Raw genomic sequence first — 21,432 nt, 5'->3', positions numbered from 1 at the left:
TCAATCTTACCATATTGCTTCTGTACATTCTGAACACAGGATTAGGCAAAAGATTTACAGATCAATTTTAACAACAAATTCCTGTAAAGACATGGAAACATCAAAACCTTCTGGTAATGCAGTGTAATAAAAAGACAGTCCCCTTGTTAAAAAAACACAGAGAAAACAATCAGAAATACTTCTCCTTACTAAGACAGAAATTCATTTGGAAACATTCACATGAGATGGGGCTTCCCAAATTGTGGACAAAAATACCTCAAAGGTAAGAACTGTCCGCAAGCACAAAGAAGTTCAGCTTCTCCTTATGAATAAATATCACTGAGGAGAGAGGGGAATTTCAGAAAAAGTGTCTGAAGAAAGAATATCTGTCTACAAGGAGGAAAAAAAGAGACTACAATAAATGCAAAATATTTTACTTAATGCAAACAAAAGCCATGGTAACAACACTGCACAATACCAAATTTCAACGTTTTGAAATTCTCAGATATTACTCTTCATTGTGATTTTCTTCCATATATCTTTTTAATTATATTTTACATCAGTTTTACATAATGACGAGAGTAAATTACTTACAGAAATTAAGACAAATTGTATATAACCTGCCAGCTTACTGACGTTTCAGATGTCACAGAGGGTAATCATTTTACACTTTCTCTGATCTGAAAAGGATTATCAGATTCAATGCTTTGCTAGTCACATAACAGAACAATATGGTCTGCACCAATAATTTTTTAAGTGATTAGAAGTATATGGGAATTCACTGTAAGTGTGCTGTTTGTATTTTGTAGAAAACATAGGCAATAGCTAACTTTGTTACTTCACTAGAACAATGATTTCTCCCTTTTGTGTAAGGATCTCCAGCAAAAAGGCAGACAACTGCATAAATCCAACATTTTTAGATCCAATGCTGAATAGCCTGGAGGGCAGTAGTAAAAGTCCTGAGTGCAGGATGAGTCCCTCGATGAGACATCAAGAGGCACCCAGCCTCCGCGCTGAACCCTGCTTCTTTAAGTTGTTTTGCTATTTCCTCTACATCCCAGCCTCCTTCTCCCTGGTTAGCCAGTAAGTGGTCTATGAGGCGAGGATAGAAGGCAGTAGATACGCACTTCACCACTAACTTGGCGTTGAGAAGCAAGGAAAGCACTTCATCGTCACAACTGGAATCATCAACCTACAAAGAAAGAAAAATCTGAAGTAATTAAAAATTAATTACCAGATATATCCGTAAACTAGAACATGCCATGACTGTTCTAACTGCATAGCACGACCTTGAAAGTGAGATGTGTACTCTGTATGGATTAACAGGGATACATACCCTGCGTATCTCAGAATATGTAAAGGCATGTCTAACAGTCTCGGTCACATTAATATAAATTTTTGACTTGCATGCAGTTCATGAACAAGGATGCTTAACAACCTGGCTAGGATTATATGAACAGCTTTATAGACTTTTCACAGCTTCTCAGCCCCAGTACAGAACAGACTGCACCATTTACCTCCATACCAGGAATGACACCCTGAGAAAGGTCAGAGCCAAACATATTAAGTTTTGGTCAGTTTATATTAATATAATATGTTACATCCCACATATTATTATGATAAGCAACATTCAAAGACTCAACCAGATTTTCGAGAGTTTCAGCACTCACAGCAAGGATGAGATTTGCAGAACACAATTTATATTTTAAAAGATTTGGAGCACAGAGTTGCTACCTCTGTGAGACACCATGGTTGCCCCAGAAAAATCTGGTTACTTGATACATGAGAGCAGATATTCTCCTGAAAATCTTGTCTATAGCTTTACAAATAACATTACAGAATAACTTAAATTCTATTTCAGTTAATTTTGACATGTCTTGCTTAGGTTCCTTGAAATGCAGTGTTGTTTTAATCAGCTTAGGTGTCTTACCACTTCAAGAAGTGCAATAAAACAAATACATATAACCAAAAAATTGGCCGAAGGAGGGGTAGACAATAGTCAGTTTTCAATGACTGCATCTTATCAAGTTGCAAATAAACTAATCAAATTATGCTACATTTACAAAACCACCTCTCAGTTAAACAAAAAAAAAAATCATCTGTCTGGTTAGCCTCTGCTCCATTTTCTGTAAAAACGATGTACTATCTTACATGGTTGGTACCAGGGTACCAGCAAGTACCAGCGATTTGGTACCCTTGAAGACCAATTCAACTGCTGCACAGGACCACAGAACATGACTACTGCATACTGGGACATTTGCCACTGACACTTGACAGTTAAAATTAAGCAATTTTGGATCTAATTAGCATCACAAAACTTTTAACCCGGATTTATTTCAGAACAGCATCTAAAGTTTCCTTGTCTCTCTGTTCTAGTTCAAGCTAAAACAGTGCAGAGCTTTGCTTCCTCTTGTTGATAAGCAACGGGCTGCACCCACCCCCTTGCCCCACCGTTGGCAACATAAACACGCTGCAACAGGCACTTCTCGCTTATAACCCAATTCTCTGTCCCACGAAGTTTACACAACCATTTCTTAGTAACGTGCAACAGAGTCAATTTGCAGTTGTGGGGTTTTTTGTAATTATTTTTTTCCAGAAAGACTGAACAGAAGTATGATCTATTAGTCCAGAAACCCAAATGTACTTGTAAAAGAAAATCTTACCTACTCAGACACATACACTGTGAGAGATCATGCACACGATTTAACAGGGACCATCTACTGTGGAGGACTACTCTCTCCAGTGTCCCTATACAGGTAGTCAAACCAGAAACAGGATCCTCAAAGCATAAATACGAACAAGTACATAATTTTCTCTTGAATGCATGAAATTGCAAGACTCCCAAGGTTTGGCATCTTATTTGGAGGAATCAGTATTACATTTGCATGTAGAGGAACACAGATAGTTCATGAGGAACTACCAGATAACTCCTTGCATTGAGGTGGATGAGAAATCTGCAATTAGCTTCAGGAGAAAGAACTTCCTTTGAAGCAGCAATAAGTTCTTTTAGAAGAACCGTATCTAGAAGATTATATCTAAATAATTTCAGACTAAAAATGTTAGTTTCACTTCTGTGAAAGAGCTGAAAAGTCAGCATGATGACTGAAAACATGTATGTGATGAGCAAAAGAAATAGTAATTTCTTGCTCTATTTTGGAAAAGATATAAAACTTATAATTAAAAAAGGAAAAAGACAAAACATGAAACACTGTAGCATGGAAAGCTATTATACCTCTTTTTATCATCTTCAATTTACCATTAATAACATAGGATCATTACTTCAAATTTGCTATTTTCACTTCCTTTGGAACTTCAGCAGCTTTCCAGAAAAACAGAATGTCTTTAGCATGTTGACCAGGAAGAGAGTTTGCTGTTTCACCCTCATGCTACTTCTTCCATTACTTCACTTAGATATTTGTGGTTTTCTTTCCACTTAAATCTTAAAAATAAGATTGATTTCCTCCAAGTCTTTCAGAATTTTTACAATTAATTATATACACCTCTCATGGATTACAAAGCTAATGCAATAGTATGTAGCAGTTATAGGTCCAGTTTACAAAACAGTTCTAAGAATGGTAGGGATGTCCAATCTCTAAGTGGCCACTTTAAGTCTTAATCATTTAATAATTTCTCTAAATTGTCATATGTTAATTACTGACATGTTTTCCAGTTGAAGACAGGTTGATCATGAAATAAAATTCCTAGTGTTGGCATCTTGTAGCATACTAAGCCATTATCCAAACAGCTCTCATCTTTTCTGACATGGGAGGCTGGAGGGATATTCTGACCCACCTCCGAGCTCCGTGTGCTCTATTCTTGACCTGTATGTAGGATGTAACTTTACACAGGGCTTCAGTGTTTGATTTTGTGAACATAAAATGCAAACAGTAATTACAGGAATAAGATTAACAGCAGATGGGAAATCTGATTTAAGTTAGTTTTTTAGGCTATTATTCAGTTAGTGAAAAGTTCTATAGATCAGTGCGTTTCTGTATGACAAAAACCTACAAACTGGAGAGAGAAGGCTGAAAGGAGAAGGTCTTTTCTACCCTAAACCCATTAAACATCTGAGCTGTACTATGGGGATGAAGATGCCCACATGCAACACAGAAGCAGAGCAACCTGTCTGTATTTATGCATAAACGAGATCATTGTGTCTTTACACATACAAAAGAGCACACAAAAGGCTCTTGGCTGTGTCTGACAGCGCATCCTTAAACTCAGATAGACCAGTAGGTTTAAACTGATTAACGTTTCACATTTTCTGACTTCAAGGCTGTCTGAAAACCTGGTCAGAAAGAGGAAACCTTTGTAATATAATTGTCTCCAGGCAACTAGATGGAGACACAAGACAGCAACCAGACCGTGTGAATGCATTTCACACAGCTAAGGCTACGATCTATTCTGCAACTCCCTTTTAAATCTAAGCAGAGTCTGACAGGTGTGGGAAGAACACAGAGAAGCCAAGGTTTAATGAGTGACCTGTATAAAAATAGGCAGCTGAGAAAGATGATTAACTATTTATCAGTTTTGCAACTCCAGATCATGCCAGCATTTTGGGTACCAATTGCATATGAAGGAGGAGTCATTAGTTTAAATAAAAACAAATGCACCACAGAAATTCCTTACCAACAGCTATGCAGATTGTCAATAACAGGGCTACATCTGGCTGGCAACTGGTCACCAGTGGTGTTCCTCAGGGCTCAATTCTAGGACCAGTTCTGTCCAGTGTATATCAGTGATCTGGATGCAGGAGTTGAATGCACCATTAGCAAGTTTGCTGGTGATACCAAACTGGGAGATGCTGTTGACTCTCTCAAGACACAGGAGGCCTTGCAGAGATATCTATATAGATGGGAGCACTGGGCGATCATCAATGGAATGAAATTTGACAAGTCCAAATGCTGCGTTCTGCACCTGGGATAGTGTAATGCCAGGCACAAGTATAAACTGGGAGAGAGCGGCTCTGCAGAAAGGGATCTGGGGGTGCTTTATTGACAACAGGGTCAATATGGGTCAGCAGTGTGCCCTGGCAGCCAAGAGGGCAAACCAAACCCTGGGGTGCATCACACACAGCATAACCAGCTGGTCAAAAGAGGTGGTTACCCTGCTGTAATCAGCAATGGTGCAGCCTCACCTGGAGTACTGTGGGGAGTTCTGGACCCCACAGTTTAAGAAGGATGTGAAGGACCTGGAATACAACCAGACAGGGGCAACAAAGCTGGTGAAAGGGCTGGAAGGGATGTCCTATGAGGAGCACCTTGAGGACTTTGGGCTTGTCTAGTTTGGAGAAAAGGAGGCTGAGGGGGACCTCATCGCTCTCTGCAGCCTCCTGAGGAGGGGAAGTGGAGAGGGAGGTGCTGATCCCTTCTCCCTGGGATCCAGTGAGAGGACACATGGGAATGGTTCAAAGCTGTGCCAGGGGAGGTTCAGACTGGGTATTACGAAGTATTTTTTTTTTTTTACAGAGAGGGTGGTCAAACACTGGAACAGGCTTCCTGGAGAGGCGGTTGATGCCCCAAGCCTGTCAGTGTTTAAGAGGCACTTGGAAATGCCCTTGATAACATGCGTTAACTTCTGGTCAGCCCTGAATTTGTCAGGCAGTTGGACTAGATGATCATTGTAGGTCCCTTCCAACTGAAATAGTCTATTCTATTCTATTAAATTAATGTATATTTCAAAACCATAATTAAGACTAAGTTTCATTTAAGCATTGCTGTTCAGCGTATAAGCTGTAAGATTTTTAAAAATTAAATCAGTGTAAGTGTACCTTAAGACTACATCTCTTCAAAATTAAATTAGAACAAGCATTAAAGCACAAATGAATACACAACCACTTTCCATATTGTGTGAACATGTGAATACACTATAAACCGGAATAATGACAAACTCAGAGTATAAATGATGGAGAAAAACATTATGCCTATCTAGACTTCCATCTTGAGGGTGCTAAATTTTTCATGAGTGTAAAACCTGTTACTTCTAGAAGGGTTAAATGGGAGGACACTTTTTCATATCCATCTCTCCTTTAGTAGGATTTGACAGTGCAGATTTAGTTTGGTGCCCACATACAATGTGCACACGTAGAAGTAAAAGAACTAAGGGGGATAATTATGCTAAGGAGAGGAAATCCTGACTTTTCTTTCTTTGACTTACATACCTATTTAGGCATTGGCTGAAATCTACTTTCATAATGTAGGGATTCAAGTGGTATCTCTGATGACAAGCTCACTCCTTTAGACTTTAACGATCAATACCTCTCCCTGCTGAAGACATGCATAGTCATCTAGAAAGTGACACAGAATAGAAACAGAATTGCAACAGATGCACTCAATTTCCACTGAAGCAGTGCTACAGCACTCTGCTTCAAACAGGGCTGTTTAATGCAGAATTTATAAACGGATCTGCATCTACAGATGGAAAACCACATCTTAGCAAGGTTCCCCTCAACAGCTACAGAAGTGAGGACCCACTTCTCTCTGTCTCCATGAGTCCTGAACTCTTTCTGCACATCTTCAACAGGATGCATAGCAGCCTTATCCCACACTACTAAGTGCTGTTCTTAGAGAGGACGTGGGGTTCAAGCTGTTTCCCTAGCGCCCTTGGCAAATGATCCAAACATGAAGCAGTTGTACCACCTGTCTTCACCCCTATGCTGAACGCTGTATTTCTGAATCAGAATGGCAATGTGTCTTACGCTGAACTTGGCTCTGTCAGTGCATAATTAGTAAGGGTTAAGCATGCCTGCCTGAGGCTTTGCCATCAGCAGACTAATGTTATGAACTGCAAATGGGCTCAGGCTTGAGGCACTCAACTCTACAGAGGCAGCAGGGTCCCCTGCGCAAGCAGAGCCTGCAAGTTTTGAGAAAGCTTGTGTGTGAATTAGGTGGGTGAAGATCAGCTTTGTCACAGGTGGCACCTCTTCTGACGTACTCAGAAGAGGAGCTTGAGGCATCTAGAAGGCTTTACTGATAAATCACTGAGGTCTCCAAAAATTCATGCAACCATGAATGCAAGATTTTGTGGAACCACTCTCCAAGACCAAGGACACATCCTACATCAGCATCCAGTAATTTTTCTGGTTCCTAATACAGCTTACATGGACACTGTACCTGTGCCTGCTATGATGCAGTGTATCTGGAAAAAAAAATCTCTAGAGAGAATTTCAAATAAGCAAGAGCAGGTCAGGTGGTATCTTTTGCCTAACTAAAGGGCAAGTCAGGGTCTGGGCAGTTCTTTGTCAGCACTGTTTGTGCAGGTGTCTAGAGATTCTGGTATTAGCAATAGGCAATACTTCATCCATAACTTACGCATTATAAAATCCATGCATTATGAAATATGGATACTAATGGAAAGATAAGAGCTGCTGCTGATGTAACAGCAGAAAAAGAACTGAACCTGCTACTCCCCATGGTACCAGCTCTCCACTACTACTAGAGGTAAAAATGCTTTTCATTTTATTCTTGAATGGAGTCTGTAGCTATAGGACAAATAAATAAGGGGAGAAGAAAACAAAGTGATATTAAAAAATCCTAGAAAACTGAACTAGAGAGAGGTACCTTACCATAATCACCGTTAGCTTATATACACATAATTTAACAAGATTTCTTTCATAAGGTAAACTGCACCAAGTGAGTAGCCATAGATGGCATAAGACACTGGAGACTACAGGAAATTCCATTATTTCACACATTCTTTATGATTTTTCATATCACATTTTTCAATAAATCATGTTGCAACGGTAGTCTCAGTGCTTCATCACTGAAAGTACAGTGTGTAAACTGAGCTAAGATACTATTTTAGATTAACTAAAAACATTTTCTAGTTCTATTTTCTATTAAAGCCTTGGTTGAAGAAGTGTTTGCACTGATTATATTAACTCCCATTTGTTGGCTGTTTAAACAATGTAACTACCAATACATAATACAATATTGACTTGCTCTGTCAGTAGTATAAAAATCAGTCTTAATCTTTGAGAGATAACCAAGGAACCAGACAACACTGAAACCATTCTCAAAAACAATCTGACTCTTAAGGGCAAACCCTGAGCCCTACTGGCAGTAATAACCTTATTTAAGTAAACTGATTTTTAAAATTATTCATATACCACAAAACACAGAGGAAGGATGGTTATTTCTGTTATCCAAAAAAGACAAGTGGCAGTTTCTAAAAAGATGCACAATAAAAAGAGTGGTCTGCAATTTCAAAAAAGCTTACACAAAATCTTGGTTGTTTTATTACAGGCAAAAGCTATATAATTCGTAGTATCAGCACTTCAGCATCATCCTTAACTGTAAACATCCATAAAGCTGTCAGCAACATACAACAAACAGCTAACTAATACATCGTATCGGCAAGCAAGTGCTGTATTTTTCTCTCAGCCATGTTTGTGAGCTGTGTTAGCACTATGTCAGAGAATCAATAGCTATGATTTCCCTTTGCCAGATGTTATTTGTGCTTTTCCTGTTTAATGTAAGCAGAAATGGGCTTCCTATGAAAAATTCATTAAGAATTCTACGAAAAGCATTAACAGTCTGAATACTGTTTTTAAAAAGCAAAAAGTATGGATACAAAATTATACTGAATAAACAACACTGATGCGGCTAAACATTATATGGCCTTTTAGTACAACACCAACTACTGTAACCATAAGAGATGCATATAAAATGAGGAGTAAGAGATACTTTTCAAATAATATAAGAATAGCTTTTAAATTTAGCATGGCACTCTTCTGTACTAGTTGCTTTTCTAACACTGACAGTGGAATGTCACATTCAAGGTACTGGATAAACTCTATGTCTGATGTAATGAAGTCAATAGTTAATTTTTCATTGACTTAAGACGAAACATTAGACCAAAGCTAAATACTTTGAAAATTCTAGGTTATGCAGCACTCTTACAGAGCTATGTGCTGAAATGAATACTGAATTTAGAAGGAAAAATTAGAAACAGCTTATCAAGCTGCCTCCTGCATAAGAAGGCCGAAAAGAATATTATTTTAGGCATGCACAGGTATACAAAGTGCTTTATACTAGTAAGAAGGTAATATGCTTCCTGGCCCTAAATCTTCAATATAATGTAATTATCCTAGAGTGTAGAAAATTGAAAGCCATAGCACACTAGGAAGAAAAGGCCAGTTAAGAGAGCAATACAATTAGCAGCCATTCAGAAAGTGGTACTGCACAGCACTGCGCTTTAAAAATAGTTAAATAAAATGTACTGGGACACAAATTCCTGCTGGCAAGCTTCAGAGCTAGTCACTTACACAGCAGCTTTCATCTGTTAACAAAAGCGTCAATTTTAAAAGGTTAACAAGAACATATAGATGAGAAAGTGCATGCATAGATCAGATCCCTGATTGCTTTTCCATGAGTTCTTGCTTAAAAACAGTTACAAAAACCCTTTGCTTTGCAGACACAAAATCTAAAATTGCAGGTGGTGAAAGAAAACTATCAATATACTGAAGATAACCTACTACTGCTTTGGTGGTTAATATTTATAAAATTACTTTTTATGCAAAACTCAGAAAATTTATTTTTATTTGTATAAAGAAAAGGGAATAGGAACCTCTTCATAAAAACTTGTGGTTCTTTGCTTAGAATGACGAACTTCACTAGGACGTACCCCAAATTCATACTGGATGCTAACTATGTCATTGGAATTTTGATAGAAGCAGATGTGTATTACATATCATATGCCCTGTCACCTTCCATGCAACCATTTAAAATGTTCATAGAGAACAGGTTAAAAGAGCTGGTGCTTCATCCATTTTGGTAACTAAGTCAACTAAGTCTTTTTGAAGCAAAATTAGCAACATCTGAGAATGAGCCTATGCTTCCAGATCTACTGCTTCTCTGTCCGGTCTTCGCTGTGTTCTGGAGTCCTCCTGAAGGGGATGGAGATAAATCCTTTCTCAAGCTATCCAATGGATGCTAAGAAGAGAAAGCTTCTGGAATACAATGTGCAGCATAAGAAGGAAAGACACAGCACATGAGGAAGAGTGAGAGAAGGAGAGACTTAAGGGAGAATCCTGGGAAGAGCAGGACACAGAGGACCCTTCCTAGTGAACAGAGCATGGTGTGAAAGTAGGGGATAGAATTGCACCATTTGTTGCAACCAAAGAACCTGAAAAATCTGTTGCAATTAATATAACTAGAGCAGAGGGCCTGTCCTAGAAGGTCCCTGCAGAAACAGGGGAATGTTTGCCTACTTTATATGTCTTAGAAAAAAGTTATCATTTCAATCTGTATTCCTACAAATCACATTTTTAAAGCTTTTCAGTTTTTTGGATGCTTATTTTAAAAAGAAATACACAGTTCCATTTTTGTTTCCTCATGGGCAGTTTCATTTTGAAGCAGCATATGGGAAATTTACCATATGTTATTATCTTACATTCTAATACACAACCAGGCGCTCCCTAAGGTATGGTGCACGTTTTTGAAATATTGGAGATGTGGGTTTTCTACCTAAATATTATAATTCTGGAAACTTTTAACGCAGTTTTTTCAGCCAGACAGGAAAGCTGTTCCTTTTCATATAAAGGTCTGAGCCAATAACTCTGTCCTCTTTTGTGGTAGAGTGCTAGATTGTAGACCATAGCTAACGGAAAATCCAAGAAAGTCAGGTTGTACATGCAGAAGTTCAATTTAGAGCTTGAAGAAGTTGTAAACCCACCTCAGTTTTCAGAAAAAAAAAAAGGTAAAAGATAATACAATGCTTTTGAGTAGGAGACTAGCTTTCATCTTTTTAGGTGTTCCAAATACACAGGAGGAAAAGAAAAAAAAAGAGTAATGTAACTTTATATAACAAAAAAAAAAACAAACCACAAACAATAATGTCTTTCAGTTCTTGTCCAAAGGAAAAAGGACAGTATTTAGGCTTTTTTTTTCCCCAGAAGCTTTGCTGCAATATCAAATAAAACCTGTTTAGAATTGCATGAAAGTCCCCAAACATGCCATCTTGCATTTTAACCTTTCTACTACAAAACCAGTGGCATAACAGCTCTCCCCATGTATAGGCACAGACTGCCAAGTTTGTCAGGAACAAGGTAACTCATCTCATATACTATTATCACTCTAAAAAATGCCAGAGGTGCTAGAATATGAACACAGAGATAACAATCTACTTTATATAACAGAACAGTTTCTGTTCCACCACTTTGACTTAAAATAGCATACTAGATAACTTAAAGTGCTATGAGTTTTAATCACCTCAAATATATATAGAAGATCTTACTAGCCCTGAGTTACTGCTCACTGTGGACACAATAGCTGTGGAAAACCTTAATAATGATAAGGGTCTCAGAGTCTGTTTACTATATGAAGATAAAAGAGCTATTTATTACCTCAAAATCTGAAAGGTGGTTAATTCAACCGCTCATACCTTAGCAACAGCTGTTATCTGCTCCAGTGCCACAGCATGAAGATCTTGATCTTTGCTTTCTATCAGCAGTTTCAGGGATGGCAGCAGGAGGGACTGGTTAAGCAGCAAACAACATAATTCTTTTATACACTGAAAACAAAAGTAAACTCATTCAGTGAAATCTCTGGAGATACTAACATCATCATGCACACTAAAATTTATGAAAATTCTGTGTCAAATGCAAAATGAAAACAAACTTTTAAAACAAATTAACTCCCTGTTGGAAATAACTCTCTGGAAATCTGAAAGGACAAATTTAAAAAAAAACGTGGAATACAGTGGTGTAAGTACAAACTTGGTTATATTAAGACAAAGCTGGTACGGAATCACCATTACAACCTGGAATTTTACTGAAAGAACAATAGAGCAATCACAGCTCTCTGTGGGACTAATATATTTGTGCTTACTGAAATACTGCAAACCACAGGAAGAAACCTAACAGACACCTGCGACTCTTCCGTAACTCAATTATGTAATCATAAAACTGGAACAGAATAAAAAGGAAATAACAGTACATACCAGAGTTCAATATTACAAAGCTCTGTTGCAAAATCTTTTCAAGTTTTATACAAATTTTTATACACAATTAAAGCCTAGCAAATTAACTTCCCCTCATTCACCTAATTTCTCGTATTTTATAACATAGCACAGATTTAGCATCATCTATCTTCTATAAGAAGAAACTGGCCAGAGAAATATCTTAAAAATGAACAAACCTACTGTGCATTTCCAAATCTTAACCTTGGCCTTTAGTTAAAAACAAACAAACAAACAAAAATCTCTTACACATAACTTGTGGTTTTGTTTTTACTCAAGACTGCAGTGATTTATTCATTTATACACCAAGAAGTATTTCAACTAACAAATTATGTTGTAAAACAAATTACAATTTCCCTTTCCCTTTTTGTCATTTTGAAGAATTTTGGTAATTTGCCACAGCCACTTCCCAAAGAGACCCATCAAGGATGTCCCATATTCCAAGACAACTTTCATACAATACCCGGAGCATTTAGTGTTAGTCACCTTGAAAATGGTACCCAACTCTTAGAGGAGCTCTCTGATTCACTCCAACATTTAGAGAGCAATTATCGAAGGAGCTTATCAGCTAAATATTGAGACAATGCAAATCATATATTTTTCACATCTTTTGAAGCTTAATGACAAGTACAACAATTTGATGACCAAAATGTAAATACACTTTTAGCAGCACAGTTTTAGTAGCTGTGAACCTAAAAGCCTAAAAATTATTTGAAGGCCAAGAGATGTTAAATGCTCCAACTGTAACATACCGGGCCTTGCTTTGCACAGGGATCTCTCTGGCTGCTGTTGTTCAGTCTTTTCTAAACTTATACCTTTAAGAAACACTGCCTAGAAAGATATAGTCTATCACACTGAGCTCTGAGTCACTGAGGCAAGGCTTGTTCTCTTACGCAGACTTGTTCCTCTAAACTTGTATTCTGTACTGCTGCTGACGATGGTTTTGGTGAAGGATACGATATAGGATCAAGGAATAAGAAGATTAAATAAATACGTTACGCTTTGTCTCATCGGTTGTAGCTCATTAAACTTCTGATAATTTCATATTCCATTGTATTTCTTTTGAGCAATATGCCTGCCATACCAACAAGCTTACTGAATGCAGAGTTAGAGATTCACACCACATGTCTCCTTTCCTTGAAAAGGTGTACCCACAGCAATAAATGCAGCTTACGTTCAGAAAAATAAATTCTGAGAGTCATAAGGAACATAACCTGAACAAACAGCAATTTTACCATGCTTGCTTTTTCTGTCTGAAAGCCTCTCAAAACTAAACTGAGAAGCAATGTCGTAAGAAATAACCCATATTACAAAAAGGCTCTTTAAAAGAACCTCAAATCATATTTTGAGGTTGTGAGAAGAAAAGGAAACTACGCAAACTGGGAAATATAACTAGGTACTGTACACTTTTAAAGCAATAGGTCAGGGAGAGAAAAGATGCAGATGTTGAATCAGAGTTTGCTGTCTCAGTGAGCCACTTCAAAATAAAGACAAATTTTCTTTCTCGGCAAGCAAATGCAGTAATACAGATATTAACATTGCTATTTTCAAAGCAATAACATTTAACTCTGATGATATGCCAGCATTTTGTTTTCTTCTTAGATGCTTCACAATTATTCTCTAGTACTGGTTACACATTCTAATGGGACATGTTCTAACACAATCTGCTTTGTTCATCACAGAGCCATAAAAATATGCTTAGCTATCCAATTAACTTCTGTTTATCTTACACTAGCAGATTTTGAAGCCAAATGTCATTAAATTTCAGATAGGTACCAGTCAGATGATTTGATTAAGTTTGTGCCTGATTCTAACAGACCTGGCAAACATATCCAGTCTTACCTACAAAACCCATCATCTCACTTGAAGGAGAAGTATACATTCCAACAATTCATTTTACTTACTGTCAAAATATCATACATTATGCTAAAAATTGAAATGGTACAAGTGAAACTCAATTGGTCCTTGTTATGCCTTTCTTTGTAAATCAGGGAAGATTTATCAGCCTCTGTTCCATCTAAAAATATCTGCAGAACAAAATCAATCACCTCTTGATCTCTGATAAGCTAATACACCTCGCTCTTTCAGTCTTCTACTGCAAGGTATTTTCACTGTGCACTACTTTTTGCAGGTTCTCTCTTTTGCCTCTCATTTTTCAGTGTCCTCTAAAAATGCAGCTATACTAACGGTGTTTTATTTTAACGTCAGTCTCACTAGTGGTTTATGGAGAAGGGTAATTCTTATCCACTCTTTTTCACTCCATATCTCTTATAAAGTAAGACTGCACTGCCTCTGTTTTCCTGGTACACTTATGATACTACATCATGATTAATGACATACTGATACAAAAGAGTCAGTAACAAAAAGCTATAGAAAAGCCAAGTGTGAAATACCTTTTTTATTTCAATTCTTATTAGAAGTCAAATGAATAATTAACAGTTGGCAACAATAATAGGTGAGACTTCAGCATTGAAAATTCTGTCTCAAATTTTTTTAAAAAAAATTTCTGGGGCTGACAAATTCACTCCAAAACATCTAAAGAAATAATAAATGAAGTTAAGGGACCTCTCCCTTGAGAACTGACAGGTTACAGAAGACTGGAAAAGAGAAATCCAGTCTGTGTTGCCTACACAGAAGAAAGCAGGCATGCAAGGCAAAAAGTATTGTGGTCCTATCAGACACTCCTATCAGGCCATGAAAACCATCAAAACATACAAGGGAAAAACAATAACATTGTACAGAAATATGTTCCTAAAGGTCCCTGCAACAGGTTCTGTAGTTAAGAATAAGGCCATCACTACAGCATATTTCAAACTTAGCAACACGTTGAAAGTGTGACATGAAACACTGTCAGAGGCACCAGGGTAATAAGGTGTAGGATAGTGTGGTCCAACCTGCAAACCCGTGGAGGGCCTCCATCCCTTTCCCCACAGGAAGGGACTGGACAACTTGCCAAGCAGACTGCCCAGATAGCACGAACACCTCGTACATCTGCCACAGGTGACTGCACTGCTGCTCTGGACAGCAGCTGGAAATCCAACCCTAAGCAGCAAGCCACCACCCACAGCGCTTCTCGGAGCAACACAAGTGGCTTGTTTTTCTGCAAGAAGCGCTCGGAAGGATTTGAGTGTCTGCCTGCCTGCAGTGAGAGGCTGTGCTTAGAGGGAGTATGATGTTACCTGTGAGAGGGACAAGAAGTCCTAAATCAAAATCTGGTTTCCCATGATTTAGCTAAAACTTTTGTAAGATAACTTTTGTCTTCTATCTAGTTACGCAGCTACTAGTGGTTCACTGTTTCACCAGTGAGGCACATAAAATAGACTTCATAGGAGTCTGGTTTAGGTCCGGTATTATTCGGTATTTTCATGGATGGCTTGAAGGGCTGGATAATGAGTACAAACAGTATTGTGCCTGGAGAGGCTGAAAGCAGACCAAAGAGCAGCATTTGAATTCAAAATTATCTGAACAAAATGATCAGAGACAACTGTAAATGAAGAAAAACATCCAATGTAAACTCCTGTGTAACAAACGGGAACAACTAGTTACAGAAATAGAAAGAAGGAAACCAACTGGCTGCTATATTTTTCTAGGACATAAGCATCCTACTGCCACTAGGACCCCAGGGTGGTTACAGATAAGAGACTAGATGCGTTCTCCCACTTAGGTGTTTATGGTAACTGACACGTGACCCATAGGGTGGTAGAAAAACACGAGCTGTTCAGAGGAGTCACACTTGAACACTTACTGTGGGGAGAAGGATTTGCCCCTTTCTCAAGAGTTTAATCAGGCAGTGCAGGAGATGTCAGACATGTGCATTCCAAGCAAATAAAACAATGCCTATTTCAACTAAGAGGAATGGAAGAAAATCTATCCGCTGAATAATGCAAATAACCTCCCACACACACATTCATACACAGATACAAAAATTAAATCTCAAAAGACATTAAAAAAGAGCTTTGGTGTAAAAAACTAGAAAGACCAGCAGGAGGTGGAATAAAGGAAGAGAGAAACCTTTGTGGTTAGATCTGAAGAAACAGTTTTTCTAACTTCTAGACCATCATGTCTTAAAGTTAAATGATTTTTCCATCATAACCTTTGGACTTCAGAATGACAAATGTTATTCATGGCGATGAATTGGTCTCTCAGTTTTTAGAATTCCATCATTCTAGGTCTGTCTTCTTAATCAGTGTATTTATTGAAATGTGAAGTTATCTAAACAGGTTAATTGTCAGTAATCAGATTTTCATCTTATTCAGCCACGCGATCTCAACTCTCTAATTTGTGCACTTAAGTGCTGTAGCTGTGCATACAAATAAGTTACTTAAATTTATCCATGACATTCCCCCCTCTCCCAAGTAGAAACTTAAAGCAACTTAGCCTGTGTTTGTAGGTAACTGTACAGTTACACATTTTAGTGTAACTCCTGTTGCTGTACAGCATTCTAGTCATAAAAAAGGTATTTTACATTGGTAAACCTATTCTATGTTCAAGGACCAGAACATCTTCATACTGTTTATTCACACCTACAGAGGGCTCTTCCAACATCCCGTACCATTACAAATGGCCGGCACCTTCAAGCAAAGCTGCCAACCAATACCAAAACTGTGTATAAATAAGGAATTGTTATGGAATTCAAGAAGTTGTTTACTCAATTAAGAGAACTGAGCAAACTGTGACCCATTCTTGGTGAACTGACTGCTGTATGACAGTGACGCTCAGTAGGATTTGTATTCCTGATTCACTGAGGTGAGTTAGAAAATCCTAATTTGACAAAGTTTGATTACTCCTGTGCACGAGTAAGATCATGAGTTTACAAGCTATGATTCACCATTCGATGCCTTGTGAAGAAAAGCTACATACATAAACTTACAGCAGACCCAGGGATAGGGAGACCTGCCTTCCACGAAAATTTTTAGTGGAATGAATGAATAAATAAATATATTTATCATTTCAGCTTATGGACACCTTCTGGAATCACAGATTTTGAACTTGACCGAAATCAGTCTGTTTGGCTAGTTTAAAACAAAAAAACCCACGCTCCACCTGTCTGTATTTCAAACAGAATGTGTTTTTTCTACTCTGCTTTTAGTCTTAACATCAGCTGTTTTCTATAACAGACTGATTGCATGAAGATGATTATAAGGGATTAATCAGCCTACTAAGAATATGCACATGATTACTCTAAAGTTGTGTGAATCAGTTTTCATTAGTATACAATGTTTATGTACAAAACACTAATAATTTTATACTTAAGAGATGCTTGTATTGAAGTATGCATAGAAAGTTAAGTAGGACATAATGCCATGATTATTACAAAGCAATTACTTGTATATTGTGTTTTTTCATCATCCTCACATTTTTCAAGGATTCCTTACTAAATCTTTATGCATTTATTAGTGAGAAAATTACTCATTATTAAATTAACAGCTTTTGCCATACTAACGTCAATGACAATGGACTATTAAAAAGCCTTTTTACAAATAATTTACACTGGAACAGACCTCTAAAGGTCAGCTAATCCAACTAGCCCCTACTCAAAGCAAATCCAACAGGATAAAATTGCCCATGACATGATCCAGTCAAGCTCCAAATACCTCCAAGGATGGAGACTTCATGTCTCTTTTACGTGTCCACCCTTTCTAATGTTTCACTATTTTAATGGTGAAAAACATTTTCCTTGTATGTAATGAGATTTTTCTGATGACGAACTTGTCCTATTACTGAGCATCTCTGAGAAGAGGCTGACTCCATCTCTACATGTTTCCTCACCCACATTTTTAAAGACAGCAATATGATCTCTCTCAGGTATCTCTTCTTAGGACACAATGAACCCAATTCTCTCAGCCTCTCTGCATTTACTGTGCTCCAGCATCATCTTGTTAGTCCTCCATTGGACTTGATCCAATATGGCAACATCTTTCTTGTAGTTGGGACCCCAAAACAAGACTCATATCCATGATACCCAAAGTTAAAACTTACCTCGACAGGGAGCATGTGCTTTGTCTCATACAAAGAACGGCAGATTTTCAAAATTTCATTTCCTGTGTTCTCCTTTTCCTCAGGTGGGCATCTCTGTAGCATTGTAGTCCCCAGTTTCACCCAGGGATTATCATCTGTGCATGATCTGCCCAGACAAAACAAAGATGTATATAGAATATAAATATACACACCCCCACCAATTTCTGTAGGTGGTTTTTTTGTGGTTTTTTTCCCCTCTTTTTTGTGAAGTACAATCTCATGAAAGAGAGAGGAAAAAGTTTTGAGACAAGTTACTATCCTGATGCCATCATTCTTTCAATGCAAAAAAGCTTAAAGTATTTTGATTTATGACATACTGTTATAATCCCTGACGAATCATGAACCAGATAAAGATTGATCAAATTGGAATAGCATAGGAACAGCTGCTCCTGGCCTTACACCAGCCCATTTCCCAAGCATGGTATCGAGGTAGGGGTAACAGGAATCCAACATTGCTAATTTTGTTTGCTTTGACCACAATCTAACAGCATCTGTTTCTCAAGTATCTGTCTCTTGCATCTGAGTGGAGAAAATATTTCCAAGATTCATATTTTAATTTTCAGGTCCAACAAGTATGAACAAAGATAAACTTTTTTATAGCCCACCCAAACAGGGTACAAGAGTGAAAGGACATGCATCTGTACTTGTCTGCAGCTACATTTCTTTTACAAATTTAAAATATTCTTCTCATTCCACGCAGAACTTCATGCAGTGTCACCATTACACGGTCACACTTAGACGGCAGACAGTAGATACAAGTAAATTTTATCACACATGACGGCAAGGGCAATGTTTGCTATACAGTTTTGTTGCTGGAACATTTCTTGGCCTACAGCCACTATTTGCTAGGTCATGGAGATGCTTGGCTACTTTTCCTAGTGATAGGTGTATTTTCTAGGACTGGATGAACTGACAGAAATGGGTAGCAGACCAGGGCTTTTAAATGATAGCATGAAGTTTAACACCAGAGCACATCCACGCTGCCATTTTATTAATGCGTATTAAGTTAATGAATTTCAATTCCCATCTACAATGGGCTAAACTCATGCACAATCACAGCTTAGATCATGATCATATTAAGCAACAGTAACACAACCACTATGTTCATCTGTGCATAAACTTAGGAAGGCACAAAAGGTTTAAACATCACCTATTTAATCTCTTTGGCCATTAATCAGCATCCCAAATATATGAGAAACTTTTCATTTGAGCTTGAAGGAAAAAAAGAGAAAAATATAAATCACAGCGAGACCAAATCTGGCAGGTTGGTGTTACAATTGGTGTTACAATTAAGTGTAAAAGATACTTATCCAGCATATGTGGGAAGGAGTAGTAAAGTGCTGCTTTTCAAAGATATTATTTAGCAACAATTGTTTAAAGTAACACATTAGTATCACTCTAAGTGGAATCTGTTAAGAGAGTCTGTTGGATTGATATATACCAAGGAACAGGTCTGACAACTCTGAAGAGGTCAACCACCAATATCTACTATTTCATAAATAAAAGCTCTCTCCTGCTCATCTGCCACTTTCAAAAGTATAATGTAAACAAATGAAACCAGCTCCACATGAAGCTGATGTTATATGCTAACATGAAAACCAGACAGAGAGGCTAGGAGTAGGTAACTCTGAATGCAAACTAAAGAGAAGTCATCATCTTTATTCCTTCTGACAACTTAATTAAGCCTTTCCATCAGTCACAGTCACTGAGCACAGAGCTGCCACAAATCTGGCTGGGAACAGCAGAGCTCCTCCTCTCCTCTCCTTTCAACCTGAGGGGTCGAGCCCAAAGATGGCAGCTTATTCAACAGGCAGAACATGACGCACTTTATCTATGAACCCCTAGTAAGGTTAGGAGAAGAAAAAAAAACGACCCCACAACTCCATCTTTGCCACTGGGTAAATTGATAGCTCCTGCTATGTTATTCATCTCTGGCTTAGAGGCATGGAGAATTGTAACGAATTTCCATTTTTACAGCTGCTGCCTCCAGAGTACATTAAGAAAAACTATAAGAATTTCCCATTAGAAAAAGAAAACAAACAAAAAAATCACACTACAAAACACAGAAGTTAAAAATAATCGAAAGATGCAAGGCCATGTTGTGGTTTGGCTGGCAGCTCAGCCCCACACAGCCGCTCCCTCACTCCCCCACCGGTGGATGGGGGAGAGAATCAGAGGGTAACGCTCACTCGTGGGTTGGGATAATTAACCCCTTCTCAGCCAAAACCAGCAGAGGCCACAAGGCTTGCCATGTGCAGGTTTATTTATTTAAGTATCAGTTACATACTTTACATATATGGAATTGTGTTGAGAAATGGTTTTTATAATTATTTCAAATACTTGTGTGATCTATTAACAATTATCCGCTATCTGCCATCTCTAAATAAAAACAAAATTCAGTTACCAAAAATCAGACACCTACTGGTAGAATTCAGTTTTGTCTCCTGAATTTTACCTTAGTTCAACTATGGTTAAAAGAAAAAGTTTATTCTCAACACGAAAACAGTAATTATTTTGAAAGCCCAGCATGAACTTTTTTTTTTTCTCCACAATCAAAGGAGGGAAATTTTGGATTAAGTTAAAAAAAGAAAGGTGAATTAAGGTATTGAGGCACTAAAAGCTGGTCTTTTTGAATTCCAAAACAACTTATCAATACTTAAAATAAATATAAAAAAATGCCTTTTGAATGCAGACAGCAAGTTCCAAAGGACCGCAGAGCTTCAGACACTGTCAATCATTTTTTTTTAAAAAATCTTTATGAAGTGCTTAAAATGACATCTGAATATGAGACACAGACAGAAAAGCATGCATGCATAACAAGGATGTGAAAATAAAATTGTAAAAAGTATATGATTTTGAGTGCTGACTGAAACAACCAATCTACCTCCGTTTCCTCGCAATCAACATGGCATATTATGATATGGAGAGAATCGTATTTGCAGGTGAATAATAAGCATTATTCCAGCTGGAGTGTTTTATAATACAAGAACTAAAAAAAAAAATTTAAAAAGCAGAGACTTATCATTAACAGAAAGGTCATAAAAATTCTTTAAAAAATAAAAGGCTACTAAAAAACCTCAAAATTTCATTTCTTTTACTGCTTCTTCCTTTTGCGCCTTTACAGAATTTAAATTGTATTTTATAGCTTTATATTCAATTATAACTATTAGATATTTACTGTTAGGCTGAAAACCAAAATTCAAATGACTTGGACTTAAATTCCCCAGATCCTGCACGTATCATTACACTGGCACTAAACAAATCAGTTAGCAACAACCCTTTTCTGAAGCAGAGCTGGGAAAAATAAGTAAAGATTAAACAAAAATCTTAATACATATGGCTAAACTACTGACTTAACTGCTTGCAGTTTTCCTCTTTGCTCAAGAGTTTCTTAATACAACTTACTTTAAAATAAGATTGTTGCAAACCTCACTAATAATACTGTTCCTGCTCCTTCCTGCAACCCAGCCGTCAAGA

The 21,432-nt window shown here is 37.5% G+C and overlaps 1 protein-coding gene across 1 annotated transcript in view; it reads right to left on the bottom strand.

The window, feature by feature from the left end:
• Window positions 1-397: 397 nt before the first annotated feature.
• Window positions 398-21,432, bottom strand: part of NBAS (NBAS subunit of NRZ tethering complex) — a 188,265-nt gene continuing 167,230 nt past the window's right edge. The window contains exons 50-52 of the mRNA XM_075086782.1: window positions 17,917-18,061; window positions 11,362-11,490; window positions 398-1,171 (exon numbers count right to left, since the gene is read on the bottom strand). Of these exons, the coding sequence (XP_074942883.1) occupies window positions 896-1,171; window positions 11,362-11,490; window positions 17,917-18,061 (550 nt within the window). The 3' untranslated portion in view covers window positions 398-895. The remainder of the gene's footprint in view (window positions 1,172-11,361; window positions 11,491-17,916; window positions 18,062-21,432) is intronic.

Source organism: Phalacrocorax aristotelis, chromosome 3 (assembly GCF_949628215.1).
Source record: "Phalacrocorax aristotelis chromosome 3, bGulAri2.1, whole genome shotgun sequence".
NCBI classification, from domain to species: Eukaryota; Metazoa; Chordata; class Aves; order Suliformes; family Phalacrocoracidae; genus Phalacrocorax; species Phalacrocorax aristotelis.
This window is presented reverse-complemented; position numbering and strand designations above follow the sequence as displayed.